Here is a 20,829-nt window from a genome sequence, read left to right on the forward strand (position 1 = left end):
CGTACAAACTTAACCACTATACCACTGGGCCTGCTCCATTATTTTCCTTTTTTTAAAACAAAATAAAAACATTCCTCCTAATGGGTGTGAAATGGTTATCATATTGTAGTTTTGATTTGCGTTTCACTGGTGACTATGATGTTGAACCAACCAGTAAACGTTTATCTAATAATCCATGAACAGAGCATTTTATTAATGAGGGTCAATTTTTTTCTTTTTTTTATTGCAGTAACATTGGTTTATAACATTATATAAATTTCAGGTGAACATCATTACATTTCAATTTCTGTGTAGATTACGTCATGTTCACCACCCAAAGACTAATTACAATCCATCACCACACATATGTGCCCAATCACCCCTCTCGCCCCCTTCCCTCCCCACTAAGGGTCAATTTCTGAAGGGACCTCTCATTGTGACCCATCTTATTCAGCTTATATACTTAGGATCTTAGAGCTATAACAGACTAGAGATCATCTCAGCTCAACAGGTATGTTTTTAAGATGGAGGCAGTGAACGCTAGTGAGGTTAAGCATCTTAGCCAATGGCAAAGCTGGGACAAACACCAGGGTCTCCTGACAACTGGCCTTGCAAGCTCTACCCCACCAAGCTACCCCCACAGTGTGGGAAAGAATTTCTCAGGCCCCACCCTCTCTCCCGTAGGAGGTATCAGCTACAGCGCATTGTGAACGTGGAGAAGCGTCAGGACCAGCTACGTGGGGGTCGCTACCTCCTGGAGCTTGAGCTGCTGGACCAAGGCCAGCGCCTGGTGAGGCTCTCTGAGTACGTGTCTACGCGAGGCTGGCAGGGCATCGATCCAGCAGGCGGGGAAGATCCCGAGGCCCGGAACCTGCAGGGCCTGGTTTGGAGTCCACACAACCACCGGAGACAAGTCCTGAATGTCCAGACCCCAGAGCCTAAGCTGTGCTGGCCCCAGGGCTTCTCCTGGAATCACCGAGCTGTGGTCCACTTCATCGTGCCGGGTGAGCCTCCAGCCGAGCCTGGGCACCGTCGGCGGAGCAGGGATCCAAATAACGATCATGAGCACCCAGTTCGCTGCTCACTGATTTGATCTCATGAGAACCTGTGAGAGAGGCCACTTTACAGTTGAGGAAACTGAGGCTCACAAAAGCAAAGTGACTTGTCTAAGTTTACATGGCTAGTAAGAGTTGGAGTTGGGAATAGACACTGACAACGAGGCCAGTCGCGCTTTCGTACCAGGTTTCAGGGTTGGGTGTGACAATCAGCTAGGGCTGATGTCCTGAGATTTACAACTGGCCTGGGGAAATAAGACAGGGAGGTACTTAATAGAGGGGGTTAGCTGGTTTCTATAATGAGAACAGGGACCTGTAGCAGACAGGAGTGTGACAATGGGGCTGGACAGGAAATGAAGGGTGATAATCAGATGGACACAGGGTCTGAGAGTTCCAGCAAGGTGGGGTTACTATGATTGAATGATGACGAGTGCCAGTCCAAGGCCTTCCCATGGGCCCCTGCCTGGGAGGCTGTGCAGGAGCAGGTTGTAGAGGCCCTTTTTCTCTGCCTTCCGTCTCCGTCCTGCATTGCTCGAAGCAGAGGTCTGATGGGACTCCTGACTTGTGCAGGAACCATGAATGGAGATGCTCTTCTTTGTGTTACCGCTCCTTCTCTCTCCCTCCCTGCCCCCTGGGGTAGTAAAGAACCAGGCACGCTGGGTGCAGCAATTCATCAGAGACATGGAAAAGCTGTTCCAGGTCACCAGCGACCCACACTTCAACATCATCATCACTGACTATAACAGTGAGGACATGGACATCGAGATGGCCCTGAAGAGGTCCAAGCTGCTGAGGTGAGGAGGCCCCTGCCCAGGTTGCCTCCTGGGCCATCTCATTCCTAAAGTCCCAGGACTGCTGGGTCCGGGCCGAGCCAGAAGTCCCACCTAGCTTTCCTGATTCCCAGTTTCTGGCTTTTTCCAGAAGACTTGCCTGCCATAATCCCATCCCAGGAGCACACATCATCTCTATTCTATGCCTACTGACTTCCTCCAGGGGACCACCACAGCCAAGTCCTAATAATTAACGCCCCTCGTCTCTCCTCACCCTGCAGCTACCAGTACATGAAGCTCAGTGGAAACTTCGAGCGCTCAGCTGGACTCCAGGCTGGCATAGACCTGGTGAAGGTAGATGGCCTGGGAGGGGCTTGGTGGACATGGTTAAGAGGGAGAGAGCCACTTGGGATGTGTAAGGTGGTCCGCTTCTCAGGGAGGAAGGCATGAGGACATGGGGGTCCGACTCTGCTGTGCAGCAGGGTGGGTGCCATGGTGGGACTGAACAGATGACAGTGGGGCATTTGTCCAGGGTCCTTGGGGTCCATAAGCAGGGGGAGGAGGAGTCAGAATTCACTTTCTGATCATAAGAACTGTGCTCTGAGGCCCAGTCCTGTGGAAATCTGCCCAGCGTTTGTTTTGTGGAAGTTTGTCAGTCATCCACATGCGAAAGAGCCTGAACATTGTCCTAGAGAGTACCCTGGCCTCCTAGGCCTGGTCTGTAAGGGTCTGCTGACTCTTACATCTGTCCCCAGGACCCGCACAGCATCGTCTTTCTTTGTGACCTCCATATCCACTTCCCAGCTGGAGTTGTCGATACCATCCGGAAGCACTGCGTGGAGGGCAAGATGGCCTTTGCCCCCATGGTGATGAGGCTGCATTGCGGGGCCACCCCCCAGTGGCCTGAGGGTGAGTGCTGCCCTGGGCTAGGGAGGGTAGAAACCCGAGAGCTAGAAACAGCCATGTCTACGATGGCTGCACCCCGTCCCCCACTGCCTTCCTGCTTCTCTGCTCACCTGGGCCGTCCACCAGGGAGGTGCTCCGAGGGCTGTGCTGACAGCAGAACAGCAGCAGTGAACACCCCCCGCCCCACCTTCCCCGTCGTTCATTCATGTAACGTTCACTGTGTGCCAGACTGCCCTGTGAGGATACAGAGATGGAAAGGGGTCCCCTGCCTCTGGAGAGGGAACGGACAAACCTTCAGTGCTGCTGTTGTCAGGTCTGACTGTAGGGCTGTCATCAGCCTTGGTCACTCCCTGTAGGACTGTTGCTTTCTCTGGACCCCGACCCTTAGCTCAGGGGGCTCCCCTCAGAACAAGCAAGGGAGGAGTTCAGCTGAGAGAATTTTGGCCTCGGCCACCCCAGGCTCTGTCTTCCAGAAAAGGCTCTAGGAGGCAGCCTGAAGTCTTCTCCATTCCTTCCTCCTGGCCCTGGCTCATCTCATCTGGAGCTTCTTGTCTGTCCACAGGCTACTGGGAGGTGAATGGATTTGGACTGCTTGGCATCTACAAGTCAGACCTGGACAGGATTGGGGGCATGAACACCAGGGAGTTCCGAGACCGCTGGGGCGGGGAAGACTGGGAGCTGCTGGACAGGTGACTGGAGCGTTCCATCCCTAAGGTGCTCTGGGGAGAGGACAGGCTAGATCAGGTCAGGCGCAGCCACCCAGGGCTGCAGATGCCCCATCTGCAGGTAAGGAGTCCTGGGCTCAGGAAGCTCGGCCCTTACTGGAGTCAGATTCCTTCCCTCCCTGAGACTCAGTGTCTGTATCTGTTAGTGGGGGTGATACTGCCTCCTGTGTCCTGGGGCTGGAGTGGAAATTCAAGTGCTTGGTAAACTGTGAGGGGACAAGCAGACACTGTGGAGCTGTACCAGTGTAAACGATGATGACGTGCCGCAAGCCAGGCGCTGTGGGAGCAGCAACGGCATCCTGGCCTCCACGTTCCCCAGGGGAGGCGGCTGCCATGGTGGGAATGGATAAGAGAGGCAGGCAGAGGGTCGGGAAAGATTGGGGGGCCATCAAAAGAGGCAGTGTGGACCAATAAAGGACAGCCAGACATCTAGGAGGTTTGGGGCCCTGGAAGCCCAGGGAGGAGGAAATGGTCAGTGGCGAGAAAAGCCTCCGAGAAGGAGGAGGAGCGCGGGACCAGCTGTGGGCTTGGCAAGGGCACGGGAGGAAGCCGAGCCCACTGGGTTATGGACGTGGGTGGCGAGGAAGTGGAGGCTATGTTACTACAAGATTCCTCTTTCAAGAATGTGCTGCCAAGAGAAAGGGAGGGAAAGAGGATGATTCCTTGAGATCTGAGCTGAAGGGGCAGGGGCAAGGTGGGGGAATCCAAGAAGGGGAATAATTGCTGGAACAGTGTCCAGAGGAGGTGGAACCAGGCAAGGTTGGGAGCCCTGGGGGAGTAGGGACCTTGACAAGGAAGAGATGTGGTCACCGGGTGCCCGGACATGGTGGGTGAGTTACAGCCACTGCCTCGTTCATTCCTCCTGAACCTCTGGGAGGTAGGCATGAATGTTTCCGTGTTGCAGACGAGGAAACTGAGTCTGGAAGAGACGTTAATAACCTGCCCCATATCTCACAGCTGGTGAGTCTCAGAGGCTCAAAAACAGATCTGTTTCTGTTTTTTCCCTAGAGGGAAGAAAGATGATAATACTAAGAGAATTTAAGGCGCAAAGGAGGGAGGCTAAGGGAGCTTATCTTAGATACCCGGCTCTCATGACGCTGGATCAAAGTAGATCCCACATGGACACGAGGCTGGTCTACGGGTTCCCTTCCCCTTTCACCTTCATTCCGGGCTGGGAAGATGCAGACCTCCAGTATAGCTCTTAACCCTCCTGCCTCCTCTGAGGCCCGAGGAGAAAGAAACTGCTCCAAATTCTAGTCACTTCCACCCTGCCGGAGGCACAGGCCTCTCTGTGAGAGAGGCTCCCAACCAGCTGTGCATGTAGAAAAGGGACAGGGGCAGGCCTGCGGACGAGGTCTGCTCTCGCCCTCTGCCTCCCTCAAGCGCTGTGAAGTGTCCTCTGAGGCTGGACTTGTTGGCGCTCAGTGTGTGCCAGGACCTGCACCGAGCACTTCCAGTACTGACCTCCAGTCTCTCCCGCCACCCTCCACATATAGATAGTGTTAGTGTCCCCTTTGTAGAGACAGCAGACCAAGGCTCTGACAGACAATGTGACGTACACAGTGTGGGGCTAGGATTCAAACCCACACTCTATGCTACACCCTGCCCCCCTGCCCCAGGGGAGTGGACAGAGGAAGACAGGGACAGTCGGAGGCAGAGGTGGGAGGGCAGGTCCCTCGGGGGCCTGGGCCTCTCCCAGGTGCCTCTTGTGCTTCTGCTGCTCATCCTGCCCATCCCCCATGCAGGATCCTCCAAGCAGGCCTGGAAGTGGAACGTCTCTCCCTCAGGAATTTCTTCCATCACTTCCATTCCAAGCGAGGCATGTGGAACCGCCGCCAGATGAAGATGCCATGATCCCTAGGCGTGGCCCACTGGACCGACGGCTTCCTGCTCCTTGACTTGCGGTTGCTCCCCGAGTGCCCCTGTCACTGCTGGAGGAGGAGAGGGAAGGGGAGCAGAAGCCATGGTTGGGCCCCGAGAGGCCTCAGAGCTAATAACCCCACTCCGCCAGGAGCTGTCGCCTCACACAGACGGCTGCCGAGGCCCCTCTCTCCACCCTCTGGTCCTTCGAAGGGAGGACTTTGGAACAAGGGCCCGGCTGGCTGCTTGCTCCCAGCCAACGGAGATGGGGCAGCTCAGGGAGGGCGGCACGATTAGGTCAAGGAAGGAAAGACCTGTTTGAGCGACACCATCCTGCTCAGTGAGTGCGATCCGGGGTCCACCCAAGTGCTCCACACAGAGAGCAGTGACCAGGATCGGGGAACTCTTCCATGGGACATATTTTCTTAGGGTTTTTATTTTTTTAACAGAAAACTAAAACTGGAACTGTGCAGACCCAGCACCGACTGTGAGAGAGGGGCGGGGTGGTGCATTTAGGGAGTGTCCCCACTTGCATACCTCAGACCCACTCCTGTGTGGAGATGTGTCCCTCGGTTCTTGACCCGGCAGCTGGTTTATAACCCGAGGAGCAGCCCTCAGCTCTCCTCTAGGCTCGTGCCTTCCAGAGACACACGTCCCTCCCAGGTGGCCACCGGACAGCTGGCCACCCATTAGGGCATTAGCCTTACCCTCCAGGCAGCGCCAACTTCATACCAACCAGAAACACAGAACGGGCATCCTCTTCCTGGTGCCACAGCAGGCTTGGGAGACAGGGAACTGGTGGGCTGTGGGCTCAGCCATCCCCACTGTTCGGACGAGGTGGAGAAGGCAGGGAGGAGAAGCCCTTTTCTGAACCAGCCCCACTGTGAGCTGGGGCCCAGGGGACACTGAAGCCGAGAGGGAAGAGGATTAGATGTAAGTAATCCTTCGACTTAGACGGGAGGGGGTGGGGGTCCAGCCGGAGGGGATGAAAAGGGAATGGGAAGCTCAAATCCTCACAGCCCGGCTTCCCCACAGACTTCCCTCCTGCAGGGAGAGCCCCTGTCACGGCCCTGAGTAGAAGAGGAAGGGGTGTGGGTGAAACGGAACCCTGAAGCAGGGACCAGGGCAGGAAGGGGTGACAGGTTTGGGGAGGTGAGGGCATCGCCCTGAGCTATCTCCTCCAAGTGGAAGGGAGCAGGGCCCAGGAGGAAGTGACAAGTGAAGCTGTTTCAGGGAAAAGAGCCCTTGGCCTTGGTGGTCTAGGCCACCCTGTCCATCCCTTGATGATCACGCACTTATCTTGCACTAATAATCCCCAGGTGCCTTTGTGGCGGGGGTTTTTCTACTGCTGCTGGTGCTGCCTCTGCTGCTGGGTTCCCCAGTGGTGCGTTGGACACTGGGCTTTGAACTCAGTGTGTGTTTAGTGAGGTGAGCACAGGGCCCCCTGCTGTGAGGAAGGGTTTATGGGGGTGCAGCAGGGCCCAGGGCCCAGTCAGCTGAGCCCAAGCTCCATGCTGTGGCAGGGTCCAGGTGGTGGCCCACTCTCCCTGCTGCGCCCTGCGTTCACCAAGAGCATAAACTTACACAACTAGAAGGACCTGCAACTAAGATATACAACTATGTACCAGGGGGGATTTGGGGAGATAAAGCAGGAAAAAAAAAAAGAGCATAAACTTGGCATATGGGAGAATGGAGCCTGTTGAGAACTTTCTGGAGGTTGAAGAAAATCCTGCCTCTAAGAAATCAAGAAGGACAGATTTTTCAATTACAGTCGTGCACCACATCATGACGTTTCAGTCAACGGCAGACCGCATGTACCATGGTGGTTGCATAAGATTAGTACCATATGGCCTCGGTGTGTAGTAGGCTATCCCATCTAGGTTTGTGTAAGTGCACATTATGATGTTCGCACATAAACAAAATCACCTAACGATGCATTTCTCGGAACGTATCCCCGTAGTTAAGCAACACGTGACTGTAATATGTGGTGGCTTATGGCTGCCATAACTGCCCCCTGGACTATGGCTTTTTATGGTCCCTGCTCGGGCTTACTCCCTTTAAGAAAGGGTTGTAGGGAGTAGGTGAGAGCTGCAGTTGGCCGGCTGGGGTGCCGGGTTTCTTTCTGGGGCCACTCCCATCCTTGGGCATTGCAGTGGAAGGCCTAAGCCAGCCCACACAGACCTCCTGATGACAGGAGGCAGCCCAGCCTCCCACGCCCTGCCCACCACCCCCTCTGCCCCTGGCCGTGCCTTGTGTTTGATGTTTGTTACCTCCACACCATCTGCCTTAAGCGGGAGGGCCTGACAGGGGCCCTACTCCCTAGGGAAATGTCTAGGGTCTGGGGGGTGGGAGAGGGAAGTGTTAAATACAGCATCTTCTTAGAAAACCAAATGGCTCCTGTGTTTTCCTGTTGCCCATCCACGGTGGGAGAGGGAGGGGCTGCGGGCCCCAGGGTTCACATCTCTGTCCCTCAGCTGTCTCGTGTCCAAAGGACATGCCAAGGCCCCTCCCACACCCCCTCCAGCCTTTACCATTAGTTAGTCCCTCTGTGTGGGGACAGCCTTGTCTGTGCTGTGGTTTACTCAGGAAGGGGACAGCATTGCTCCTGTCTAACGCGCTCACAGTCAGAGCAGACCAGGTGTTCTGCGTTCTGCAAATTACTGGAGATTGGTGGTTTTAGCTGAGAAAGGCTGGCGGACACCTGGGTGAGGGAGGCTAGGTACAGGGCCAGAATGGTTTGGTGAATAGCGCAGAGAAGCCGGGATGTGGCTTATTCTAAAATAAAGACCATCTAAAGATCATTTCTGTTTGAGGTGGGGATGCCCTGTTGATGCTTTACAGGTGCAGATCTACCTTCCTAGTTATACTTGGCCCAGCAGAGCTCAAAATTACTGTCTATTCCTTAAACGCATGCCCGAGAGAAGGTGCTGATAGGAAAGCTGGAACAGGTTTATCGTGGCTCTCTAAGGACTGTGCATATGTGCATCGATCCAGAGTCAACGAATCTGCCGTCGATGTCACAGGTGGTAATTAGCCCAAGGCATATGGGGCCAGGAAAGGCGACTCGGAGCAGGACCCAGAGGAGGGGGAGAGATTTAAAAGACTTTTCTCCCTCCAGTTTTGGGGTTTGCTCCTTTGAGCCCATTCCGTGATGCAGATGGAGAGGGCATCCAGAGACCAGCCTGGGTGCATAAAGATTGACTCACAGGGGATTTGCAGAAACTTTTATAGATAGACATCATTCCATTTTACAGAAAGGGAAAACTGAGGCCTGGAGCAGAGGGAATGGCTGGAGCAGATGGGAGGAATGGAGTGGAGTTAGAGTCCATAAACTGTGGATTCAGCCTTAGGTCATGCCTCAGGTCAGGAGATGCTGCTACCAGGAGGAAAGGTGGCTGGTACCCAAGTCTGAGCTCAGGGCTCCAGACCAAGATGGAACTCACTTAGACTGGTAAAATATCACATCTTAATTCAGGTGCTGTGGGTAGGGAGCAAGGGCATCTACACTGCCCTTGTAGGAGCTCTCGCAGGGGCTGTGGAGAGTGCCCAGCAGCCTGGAAGATCAGGGAGGAAAGAGGCAGAGGCACTTCCAGACCTGGTACCTGTAGGGGAAGCAGAGAAGAGGCAGTGAAGAGGGCAGGTCAGGCGAGCGCTCCTCAGACTTTCATGGGTGCACGATGCCCCTGGCAACCTTACTAAAATGCAGGTGCTGATTCAGTAGGCCTGGAATGGTGCCTGAGAGTCTACAGGTCCAGCAAGCGTCCAGGTAGCTTTGTTGCTGCTGGTCCTTGGACCACAATTTGAGTGGCAAGGACTGCTGGACAACGCCAAGGAGAAATCCCACATCTCCCTCTTTCCTCTTGCTGGTGGGGCAGAGTGAACCATTAACCACATTGCCTGTCACCCATCCCAGGCAATAGAGAAACCCGAGCCTGAGAACTGAGGAAGAGTCACTCATTAACAAAACGAGAAGGCCTTTCCGAGTCCCACTCCAACCTCTTCCCCAAGATCCCCTCCTTCCATTTTTGCTTGGCAAGGATCTCTCTTTCCCCAAGCCCCTAGAGGTGGGAGAAGAGGCACCTGGGAGCCCTTGGACCTGGGGATCTCCCATCCTCCCTCACCTGGGTCCCAGGCTGTGTTCACAGAGGATTCCTTGAGGTCCTGGAAGCCAGGAACCCTGTCTTATGTGCCCCGAAGGCTGTAATGAAGACGTTGATGACAACAGTGATGAAGATCAAGGTGGTGGCAGCATTGTTGAGCTGGTTTAGTCGCCATTGCTTTTCTACCTCATTGAGATTCAGCCGTGCTGTGGAGAAGTGGGGAGTGGGAGGTGACGGGGTTCAGGGCAGGCTGCCCCAAGATGCGCCACTCTGGTATGCGAATTATTTCGAGCTGAAGAAAATAAAGGCTCAGAAGACTCAGGAAGAGCATCCGACCTTCCCTCTCCCAAACTGCCTAAAAGAATTTAACATAGAAGGCCCGTTCCAGGAAGGAGCTCATACCATGATAGCTAGAGTATGATGTAAAACAGGTGTGATAAAAGGACACCAACAAACCCATTTTTTTGGCCCAGAAAGACCTGTTTAACAAAACTTGCATTCCATCTCTATGTAAACTGTCTTCCTTCCTTTGAAGCCCCAAATCACTATCCCCCCAGACAACATCTTCCTTGTCTGTAGCTGAAGATATTTAAACAGGCAGCCTGGGCCAGATGGCCGAGTTACTCAGTTTCTCCTGGGTTTCTCCCATGTATACATGCTTTTAAACTTGGTTTGATTTTCTCCTGCTAACCTGCCTCTTTGATTATTTGACCAGCCGTAAGAACCTTAAGGAAAGTGGGCGGGTGGGGCGGGGGGGGGGGGGATTCTCCCACCTCCCCAACAAAGCTAAGAGTCAGGGCAGGGGCCACAGCCTGGAGCTGCCCTCCCACCAGCCACTAGAGTTTAGAGGAAGCCTAGCTCAGGGATCCACGTAGAGTCGCTGTGCTGAGAGGCCGTGTCCCTCGCTGACCGGTGCCTGGGTCATCCACGTGATGCTTGCTAGAACTGGGACTGGGGAACTTATACTGACTGTTCTAAGAGTGGGATGCGGCTCACACAAAAGGCTCTACGGAACTCTGCTGCAGGTTAGTGAGGTGCTGGGGAGAGGCCGCTCTGTGGGATACAAGGAGGTAGGACTGTGTGGGAGTTGTTACTGGACACTCGTGGGTGCAGGGGGCTGACGCAGGTCAGCGTATGGTTGAGATGTTGGCGGGTGCAAACGCAGGGTAGTACACGGAGGTACTCGGGCTTTTCTTCCCACTAGGGGGCAACTGAGGCCAATTCCAGGCCTGGTTTCCTCACCAATGACCACGAGGAGGATTCCGATGACCACTTGCAGGAGCAGAGAGATGCTGATGAGGGTGACGAGGGTGCTGTAGTAATTAGAGGAGGGCCCCTGCTCCAGCACCGCTTTCAGCCGCGTGGCGTTGGTCATGAACAGAGCCGCGTCCAGCATGCTCTCTGCCACGCTCTTCTTGGTGGCATAATGGTTCAGGTTGACGGGCTGGCTCCTGGAGTCGGGGCTCCCAGGCTGTAAGGGAGAAAGCTCAGGCTTACCTGGGAGGCTTCAGAAGGGAAACAGTTGAGACTGGAAAGAGGAGAGAGGTTTTAAAGCTCTTCCCTAACCAGGTGAAAGACGAGGGCAAGGAACACCCTTCAGTTTTATGGCCTGAAAGTATAAAGAGTTCGACTAGAAAACTGTTAAGGAACTTCGAACTCTGAAGTGATGTTCTGTTGTAATGTGTATTCCTGTAGGCTGCCCTGCCCTCCCACCTTCACACATCCATCTGAAGAAAGGGGGGAGGATTCCCAGCTGCTTGAAAAATGTGCCCTTCCTCATGTCATTTTACCTGGGCCCAGCCTGGTCTGGGGCCACTCTCCCTTCCTCTGAGAGGAAAGCCTCTCAGAAGACAATAGGAGGAGCTCTGAGGCTTGGGTGGAATAGAAAAAGGCACTTCTTCTCCCAGAGTCACAGGGCCCCAAGGTAGGGTGCACAGCTTAGCAAATGGACCGTGAGCTATGACTGGATGCCACTCAGCCCCTCGGCCAAGGCCCTGCTCAGGCACCGCCCTCTGACTGTCAACCCCGGCCTGAGAACACGTGTCTGTAGGCACGGAGGTATGCACACAGCGCTGCATACTAGTTAAAAGCTCTTTACTTCATTTGTTTTTTATTATTTTTTTAGCTAGGATTTATTGATATATAATTTACATTTGATTTGATTTTGAAATGTAAAACAAAGCCCTTATTCTCCAGGAGTGGCTAACTGCAAAAGATGGAGTCACAGTGTGGGACATATGGTGGGGGGCCTCTGGGTTGGGCCAAGAAATTCAGACTGGATGCTGCAGGCAATCTGCAGTCACTCAAGAGAACTCGGGTTGTTTGAGGGAGATTAATTTAGGAGTGGTGCTTGGGATGGACTGGTTCAGGAGGGCCCAGAAGCAGGGAGACCCCTTGAGAGGTTATGGTCTGGATCTAGGCTCAGAGGAACAAGGAACTGAAGCAGAGTGGTGGTGAGAAAGGAGGACTCTGAAAGATGTTAGAGCGTGGAGGTGGGGAAGCTAATGGGCAGATCAGCACAAGTGGCTATCTGTCGAGCTGGTGGGTGGGTGGGTGGCTCTCAGTGGGTTCTGGGTGCTCGTTCTGGGTGTTGGCTTGTCTGGGGCCAGCTGGCCTGGTTGGTTAGGGCCAGGGGTGCCAAGGCCAACATCTAATATCCCACAAAGGCCACACAGTCACTGACGACCCCAAGGCCATAACCTGTGGTCATAGCCCACTTGGTGGAGGTTTGTCCTAGATCCAAAGGACACTCATTCGGTGAGAGCGTGTGGAGCAGGTGCTAGCCCTCTCCACAATTCAGCGCCCTTCTGCTGGGCGTGGCTGTGAGCTGGGCCTTCCTTTCCCCATCCTCCCCGACTCCTCCCCCTACCCTGTCTTTCGAGGAGTAACTACAAGCTTTGCACTTCCTCCTCCTTCCAAAGCCGACTCTCAGTTCAAGATCTGATAAACTGTGAAATTACTAGGAAAGCCTCAAGGGAGACCCCCTTCTCTGAAAATTTGCCTATTAACCTGATAAAACTTTAAATCCAAACCTCTGGTGGAGTGTTTTCAGCATCCACCAAATAGTGTGTGAGGGGCTGGGGGTAGAAGGGGTGGGTACTTGGGGCACAGAGAGCTTCCCAAGCCTCCACAAAAAATATCGCTAACTGCGAGTTTTAATAGCGTTGACAGGCTTTTGTTAGAACCATCTTAGAGCCACCGTTTCACGGAGGATGTGGGGTTTGCAGTGAGTAGGAGGGTGCGGATCTCATCCCCTCTCTAATTTAGGGCCTGCTTTTATTATGATTGGTGCCAGTTCAGGACTGCTTCATAACTGAGGATGCTTCTTCAGGGTCCGCTATGGTGGTGGGGGGAGCTCAGCAGGGTGCCCCCTCCAAGCTCCAGAAGGCACCACATCTCCAGAGTGTCCACGTGGTGGCGCATGAGGTCCCAAGAAGTGACTTGGGAGCCCTGGCTGCGCTGCGGCAGGAGGGTGTGTCTGCCCTCAGAAATGCACTGACAGGACGGAACTGGTGTGAACCCTGGACCCCTCGGGGGCCCGGGACAGGGAGCCTGCTTCACGAGCCTGGATAGGCCAGCCTAAAGCCCACCACACACGTGTGTCAAACGAGAGCAAGACTGAACCAAGACTGAACCAATCCTGAACCGGGCCCCGGGGGCGGGGGGATAACGTAGAGGGGGAACAGGGGGGAGGGGCCTCCGGCACCAGCGGCGGCTTGGGGGATTGTGCTTAGAAGGCAGATGGTTTTGACCTTGGGAGAAGTTGCTTTGAGAGGGGTCACCTCATGGTTGCATCTTTAAAAAGCAGGGAAAGGGGCTTCTTAATCCTCTGAGCCAGTTTAGGTGCAGCCCCGTCCTGAGGCAGAGGGATGGATGAAACGACCTCAGAGCCCTCCCTTATAGCTTGAGGATTCGGTTGGATGAACCCCTAAATCCTGCAGGATGCCACCCTTTTTACCCACAGCCCGGAAACTAGGAGCAATCCAACGAGGGTCAGGATAAAAGAGGAGGGTGGAGGTAGGGCGGCCCTCCTCCCGCCTCAAGGAGCTGGCCCTTTAAGGCCGGGCCAGGCGGGTCGGGAACAAAGGCCCGGAATGTGGGCAGGGCCGGCCTGCGGAGCCACCCAGCGTGAGTCATTCCTATTTCGCGAGACTCGAAATCCTTTCTCCCGCCCGCCGCTTCCCCTGGTGCTGGCCTCAGCCCCTCCCAGCGCTGCCCGCGGTCCACCTGCCGCAGCCTGCAGGGCGGCTCTGCCAGAGCTTGCACGGGGTGGGCTGGCGGCCTCCCTTGCCCCTCGAACCCGCGGGCCCTCACCCTAGCTCCTGGCCCCTTTCTTCTGGCTCCTCAGAGCAGGGGCTGGTGGGCTGGGACTCCTGGCTTCTGGGCCCAGCTCTGCCCCTGGGCTTGGCACTTTGGGCTTCAGTTTCCATGTCTATAAAACAGAAGGAAAATCCCCTCTCTACGGAGAGACTGAAATGACTCTGTTCCTCCCCAAAAAACAAGACAGAACTCCAAGCTCTTCTCTTTTTTTTTTCCCCCAGCCTGAGATCTGTCTTTCAATGACCCTTTGTCTCTCAGTAGCTTATCTTATTCCATCCTACCCTACTTGACCCTCCTTGGAGGCTGACCCAGAGACTCAGAGTCCCTGTTTCAAATGAATGCACCGCTGGAAAGGGCAACCCGTCAAAATCCTTCCAACCAGTGACACCTGAACACCAGATGGGGCATTTTGGTTGAAGTGAAGCTGGGGGGGGGGGGGGGGGGGGGGGGGGGGGGGGGGGGGGGGGGGGGGGGTGCGGGGGGGATCCGCGGTTCCATTCTGGAGCTCCATGGGGGGTTCTGTCCAACAAGAGCACCTGGGCTTGGTGACTGGGGTGGGATGATGCAAGGGGGTTAGGGAACTCCGCAGACCCACTCCACACGTTTCCCAGTTCGCCCCACTCCTGGGCCTGCCCCAGCGCAGTCACTTCCCTGCCTCTGCCTCTCCCTTTCCTCTTGTCCCAGCTCAGATTTCCCTGTCAGCCAGGCTGTCCTGCCAAGTCCCCTCTCCCAGGGCCAGTGTGGATCCCATCCCCTGAAGTCGTGGATTGCTCCATTGTTCGGCCAGACAATTATTTATCCCTTCATCTTTTTTGGCCCATGTTTTTGTTTCTTTGCAAAATTTGAGTTAGATAGGAAAAGAATGCCTCTTTTAACAGAGAAGTAAACAAATTTTTACATTGTTTATTGACATTATGGTCAGTGGGGACCATGACCTCCAACAGATCATTCTGCCCTTTCCTGGAAACAGGATTAGAGGCCTGTTCTCCCAAAGGGGTAAGTAACCGTCCTACCAGAAAGCCATGGAATCCACTCCTCAGAGCGTGTAGGACCTGGAGCCCGTGGCAGTGGGGAAGGAGAAGGCCAAGAGGTGGGCATTTGTGGTAGCCAGGGGGATACTGCAGAAGGCACTCTGGGCCCAGGTTCAAATCCTGGTTCTGCCACAAGCTAGAGAAATGAGCAAGCCTGCTTCCACTTCTGGGCTCCTTTTACCCGGGAGATGAGGGGTTTGGAATAAATGATTTCTTGGGTCCCTTCCAACACAGAGTGATCTAGGAATGGGGAAGCCCCCTCTTCTGACTCAAGAGTCTCAGGGTCTGAGGACACTCCCCCTGGGAGGCGTGGAGGTCAGGCAGCTGTGGAGCCAGGCCCAGGGGCAGAGCCAGTGAGCCACTCTGCTCCAGGCAGCTCAAGGGCATTGGTGACCTATGATGAGTCATTCCTGTCAGCCCTGAGAAAAGCCATATGGCAGTCTCCCCGCATATCAGCTCAAACGCAGACGAAATAGGCCAGAGGAACAGGGGCCTGTTGGTGATTCTGTAAGTCTCAAAATGAACGACTTCTCAGAAGTGCCAGGCTTCACCTGAAAAGGAGAGGCCTTTGGAGGCTGGTTTCCCATAGAGAGAGAGGCAGAGCCCAGCCCAGGAAGAGTGGTTTGTACATGTGTATGGATTTGGGTGACCTACTCTGCCAATTTGCTTTTAATTAGGTGCCCGAGATCCCTAATCCTCTGTCAGAATTAAGTTTGAAAGGGTGCCTGGGTCTGTCATACTGTGCAGGCACACAGAGTAGGCTCTCAGTACGGTTGGAATGATAGTATTTCCCACTTACGGAAGGAGCACATAACCTTGTGCCTGGCGTAGGGTTAAACTCGGGACAGAGTCATCTTATCTAGTCCTCACATCATTATCATAGTTGAAAAAGTGAAGGCTCAGAGAGCCTAAGTAACTTGCCCAAGGTCACACAGCACAGTTTTTATCCCAATTCTCTGTGTGCCAGAGCCTGTAATTTTAACCCCTGCTCTGCTACCTCCCGGAAGTTGAAGACATACTCCCTGCCTCCAAGAAGCTTGGCATCCAAACATAAACATATGTGGCCTAAGATGAAAGAAGACAATTAAATACTCCCATAAGGGGACATACGTACACTTGCTAAGAGGAGGTATAACAGCTCTGCTTGAGGGGAACCTGCTTAGGCTTTCCTGAGGCTGCACTGGGCCTGTGTCCTGAGCCCCTACACCGCTGTGGCAGAAAGGGCCCTAGACCCAAGGTCAAAAGGCTCGGGCTCAAACTGGTGAGAGGTGATCTAGGTGCTGGGAGGAGGGGGTGGAGAGAGACTTTGATCTGTACTTTGTCAGTTTTGAACCATGTGAATGTTTGAACTATCTAAAAAAATAAATTTAAAACAAAAACAAATAGGCCCCCAGAAAGGCCAATGGTTAAAGTAAATAGGTTAAAATCAGGCCAAACTGATAACTTCTTCTGCCCAGGCCTTAGCGTCTCCATCTACGAAGCGGGAATGGTGTCGGCCCTGTTTGGCACAAAGGGCTGTTAAGCGATCAGTGAGGGAATGTGGGCGAATGTGCTTTGGAAGCTGTCAGGTATTAAAAACAAAGGTGGGATGAGAGTGAAATCGCTCCTACTCACGAGAGCGGGCTCCCACCTGCGGGACTGGGGGCAGTTCTGAGAGCGGAGCTGACTGGCCCGGCCCAGCCCACGTTTCCCAGGCGCCCCAGCAGCTCCCATGGTCGTTGAAATGCCTCTCTGCCCCCTGGGCAGCCTCCCTCCTTGCCCCCAGTGACTCTCACCTGTAAGCTGCCCCAGGCCCGTCTCTCAGGGAGGGAAATTCTCAGACAAGCCCACCCTGTGCCTCGGCTGCGGACCCTCTCTAGCCTGGTATCCTGCGGCTCCTCCCACCCAGGGAGGGCGGAGAGCCAGCCCTCATGACGGAGGACTCTGCCTGTGCCAGGCGGAGCCTCGGGGCCACACCACATTACTCACTGTTCCCTGAACACACCCCACCCTTCCCGGCCTGCTCCTGCCCTGCTCCAGGAATAAAGGCCTTTCTTCCCAGGCCCCCCACCTGAGGAAGCCTCCCGTTTCTTCTCGACCCTGACCCATCCCCTCTGCCCAGGCCCTGGCAGAGGCTGGCCTGCTCTGCTGGCCTTGTGCTTCCTTCAGACTTCTCCAGATGGCTCACCTGGCTGCCACCTTCCATACTCCTGGGGCCCCACAGTGCCCCGCTCAGTGACTTGCTCACAATAAACACAAAATAAATGACGATAGCATTGAATTTTTTATGAGTTACTTCAAAGAGTTTTTTTCAAAAAAGGCAAAAGAAGGGCCGGCCCTGTGGCCCAGTGGTTAAGTTCGCTCACTCCACTTCGGCGGCCCAGGGTTTCCCTGGTTTGGATCCTGGGTGCGGACATGGCACTGCTCATCAGGCCATGCTGAGGCGGCGTCCCGCATGCCACAACTAGAAGGACCCACAGCTAAAAAAATATACAACTATGTACCCGGGGAGCTTTGGGGAGAAAAAGGAAAAATAAAACCTTAAAAAAAATAAAAAGGCAAAAGAAAGGGTCTTTGAGGGTGGGACTGGAGACACAATGGCATCTGGGTAAGCAGGGAGTCTTTGCACAGCGAGCCTTCACCCTTCACATAGAAGGCCCTGGCCAGGGAGGGCCTTTTCTGCCTGGTATCCTGCTTCAGGAATGGATGACTCAGGTTGGAAGCTGTCGCTGGTCTTCAGGCCAAAACCTGCAAAGGCCCAGACCCCTGAGGCCTCTGTCTGGGGCAGACACTCTCACTGCTCCTGACCTGTGCCAAGAGCAGTGGATCTTGCCCTTGAAAATCGATAGTCTCTAATCCACCAGGGTGGGGTGCCTTTTGAGTGTTATTCTGGTAATTACACCCAACTGGCCCAGGAATCTCCTCCAAGCCCTGGGCACAGTCCTGCTGCGAAGCTCCAGTCCCTGCCCCAGGCTGCAAGCCCGGCCTTACAGCTGCGGCGCCCTCGGGCACGTGCGGAGGCCTCCCCGGGAAGGTAGGCAGGCCTCTGTCATCCACCAGGGGGCCCCAGGAAACAGCTCACGGCCTGGCGTTAGCTTAACCAGCCAAGGGCTGGGCACCTAGTGTTTGCCATCCCTTTGTGAGTGCAGGAGCTGACAGGGTTTCTCTCTAACAAAAGGGGGCTATATATAAACGGAAGCAGAGTGTGCAGGAAGTGACAGGAAGGCCCGGGGGTGGTGATAGGAACGCCATGGGGCCTGCTTGCTTTTTCTTAGGAAGCATTTTCCACCTCCCCTGCAAGGGGTCATGTTGTCAGTGGTTGTCAGGAAACACTGTCATCTCAGTTAGGGGCCAAAGTTAATCACGGGTTTGCCACATAGAAATTTCTAAAGAATTTTTCTGCTCTCTCCCAGTACTCCCCCTAAACAAGAGAACTTTCCGAAAGAGCGCCTTGCTCTGGGCCTTCCAGACTTAGCTGGCACTTTCTTTGCTCTAGGCCCCACTTCGGCTTTGGGGTTCTCAGCAGCATTCCCCAAGCCCAGCCAGTCCACCTCTATTCATTGTAATCCTACTCATCCTTCAAGGGCCAACACAGTGAGCTAAAATTTAAACAATAATTAAATAATGAGAATGCTGTATGCCAGGCACAACCCCCATGAGAGGGTAGGAATAGTCCCATTTTACGACTGAAGACATCAAGGCTCAAAGAGCTCACCTGCCCAAAGGCACAGACAGTAAAGGATGGTCCTGTTGTCGAAATCCTAACCCTACATTCTTTCTTTTGCAGACCAGTGGTTCTCAAAGTGTGGTTCCTGAAGCTGCGGGGGCGGCAGCCTCACCTGGGACTTGATAAAAATGCAAATTCTCAGGTTCCACCCCTGGCCTGCTGAATGAGAAAGTTGAGGTGGAACCCCGCACTGTGTGTTAACAGGCTCCAGTTTGAGGTCCACGGCCTACAGTGTGCTGCCAGCTGGGTGGTCACTGGCACTTCACTTGCTTACTCTCTTCTAAGCTCGGTGCAGGACGCCTTCACGTTGATTTTGTCATTGAATTCTCTTAACAATACCCATTTTATTTTATTTTATTTTTTTCTTAAAGATTGTCACCTGAGCTAACATCTGTTGTCAATCTTCTCTTTTTTTCTTTCTCCCCAAAGTCCTCCAGTACATAGTTGTATATTTTAGTTGTGGATCCTTCTAGCTGTGGCATGTGGGACGCCGCCTCAGCACGGCCTGACGAGCGGTGCCGTGTCTGCGCCCAGGATCCAAACCAACAAAACCCGGGGCTGCCAAAGTGGAGCGAGCGAACTTAACTACTTGGCCACAGAGCTGGCCCCGACAATGCCTATTTTACAGATGAGAAAAATCGAGGCTCAGAACAATTTAGTGATTTTGCCCAGGATCACCCAGCTGTTAAGTCTTAGAGCCGGGATTTGAACGCAGGCAGGCTGTGGAGGCTGTGTCCTTAACCACTACCACATAGAGCCCCTGGAATCACAGGCTGTGTAAGCCCCTCAAAGGTGGACACTAGTCTAAAGTATATGTAGGAAATATACCTCGATCTTCCCACTTAATAGTGAATAAATCAAAACTGGCATTTTGCAGCAGCAGCCAGCATGCTCCAGCAGCTCCTGCCGCACCAGGCTGCCCAGCACTTCTCATCATGTGCCTGTTTACATGGGCCTGATACATTTATCCTCAGCTCCTTTTCACGTCCTCACTCAGAAACATTTACTGAGATGTTTACTAAGCCTTTCTTGGTTTTGTTGAACCTTAGATTTTGTTTTCTCTTGTTGGTGCCCTCTAGTTGATTCTGACTCCCAGCGCCCCTGTGTGCAGCAGGGTGGAACCTGCCTGGTCTTCTCTCGCCATCCTCTCACCTTCCGGCACTCTATCAGACAACATTCTGCTGCTATTCACAGGGTTTCCATGGCCAATTTTTTGGAAGTGGGTGGCCAGGTCCTTCTTCCTAGTCTGTCTTAGTCTGGAAGCTCCACTGAAACCTGTCCACCGTGGGTGACCCTGCTGGTAATTGAAATACCCGCGGTAGAGCTTTCAGCATCACAGCAGCACACGGTCACCGCAGCCTGACAACTAACAGTGTGTTTCCCTGACCAGGAAAGGAAGCTGGGCTGTGGTGGTGAGCGCTGAATCTTAACCACCAGACCACCAGGGCTGGTTTGATTTTGTGGTGGAACCTAAATCCAGATAGGAGGACTAAACACAGATAAGTGAAAATGACTTTCAGAACGATTAATCGTAAAGCAAAATATCGACATTCCTCATGATGGTGTGTATGAGGTTTGTAAGTCCCCACTAGATTATACCTTCCCAAAAGGTGAGAATTATTTCCTTGGAATTTCAGACAATTAGAATAAGAAGCAGTAGGAGTCGTGCCTACAATCTCTGGCTACAGTCCAGGTGAGAAGACCTCATGAAGCAGATCACGTCTGACAGCGAGATGGGAAAAAGGGAAGATGGTGCGTTTCCCACCCCAGCCAGCCTGCCAGTTCAGTTCCACAGACGTGTTTCCAGCTACTGTCGTGTGCTAGGCACCGAGATACAACAAAGAGCCCCGCCTTCCCTATATGGTGTCCCCCTAATCCCCTAAAATGGTGAGGCCAGCAGAGAATAAAGTGCATAGAGGGGGCAGCCAGGAGATGAACAGACCCGTGCAATCCCACCCCAGTAGATAAGCTTCATGGGCACAAGGACGTTATCTGTCTGGTTCACTGCTCTATCCCAGAGCCTGGCACCTAGCCTGGAGTGCTGAGTGAATGAATGATGCATTCCTCACCCACCGTGCTTGTTCAGAAGGAACTTAAAAGATAGGCTCATGGTGAGCTGTTCTGCATGGATCTCTTATACGGAGCCCTCTGCGGGCGCCAGTAAATGGCTGTCTTACGTGGGCACGTCGGCTCTAGACTCCCCTCAGTATATCAGCACAGCTTCAGCGTGTGTGTGTGTGTGTAGAGTACATGAGTGCTGCTTCAGCATGTGTGTGTGTGTGTCTGTGTGTGTAGTACGTGAGTACAGCTTCAGCTTATGTGTGTGTGCACATGTGTGTAGTACATGAGTATAGCTTCAGCGCGTGTGTGTGTGTGT

At 53.8% G+C, this 20,829-nt stretch overlaps 2 protein-coding genes across 2 annotated transcripts in view; one reads left to right on the plus strand and one right to left on the minus strand.

Annotated features, from left to right (window-relative positions):
• Positions 1-7,668, plus strand: part of B4GALNT3 (beta-1,4-N-acetyl-galactosaminyltransferase 3) — a 93,664-nt gene extending 85,996 nt beyond the window's left edge. The window contains exons 15-20 of the mRNA XM_046681779.1: positions 664-983; positions 1,675-1,828; positions 2,086-2,158; positions 2,560-2,713; positions 3,273-3,399; positions 5,181-7,668. Coding sequence (XP_046537735.1) covers positions 664-983; positions 1,675-1,828; positions 2,086-2,158; positions 2,560-2,713; positions 3,273-3,399; positions 5,181-5,289 — 937 coding nt within the window. The 3' untranslated portion in view covers positions 5,290-7,668. The remainder of the gene's footprint in view (positions 1-663; positions 984-1,674; positions 1,829-2,085; positions 2,159-2,559; positions 2,714-3,272; positions 3,400-5,180) is intronic.
• Positions 7,669-8,640: 972 nt separating this feature from the next.
• The window catches only part of NINJ2 (ninjurin 2), a 50,954-nt gene continuing 38,765 nt past the window's right edge, over positions 8,641-20,829 (minus strand). Inside the window, exons 2-4 of the mRNA XM_046646341.1 lie at positions 10,638-10,866; positions 9,417-9,601; positions 8,641-8,897 (exon numbers count right to left, since the gene is read on the minus strand). Coding sequence (XP_046502297.1) covers positions 9,435-9,601; positions 10,638-10,791 — 321 coding nt within the window. The 5' untranslated portion in view covers positions 10,792-10,866 and the 3' untranslated portion in view covers positions 8,641-8,897; positions 9,417-9,434. The remainder of the gene's footprint in view (positions 8,898-9,416; positions 9,602-10,637; positions 10,867-20,829) is intronic.

Source organism: Equus quagga, chromosome 1 (genome assembly GCF_021613505.1).
Source record: "Equus quagga isolate Etosha38 chromosome 1, UCLA_HA_Equagga_1.0, whole genome shotgun sequence".
Classification (NCBI taxonomy): domain Eukaryota; kingdom Metazoa; phylum Chordata; class Mammalia; order Perissodactyla; family Equidae; genus Equus; species Equus quagga.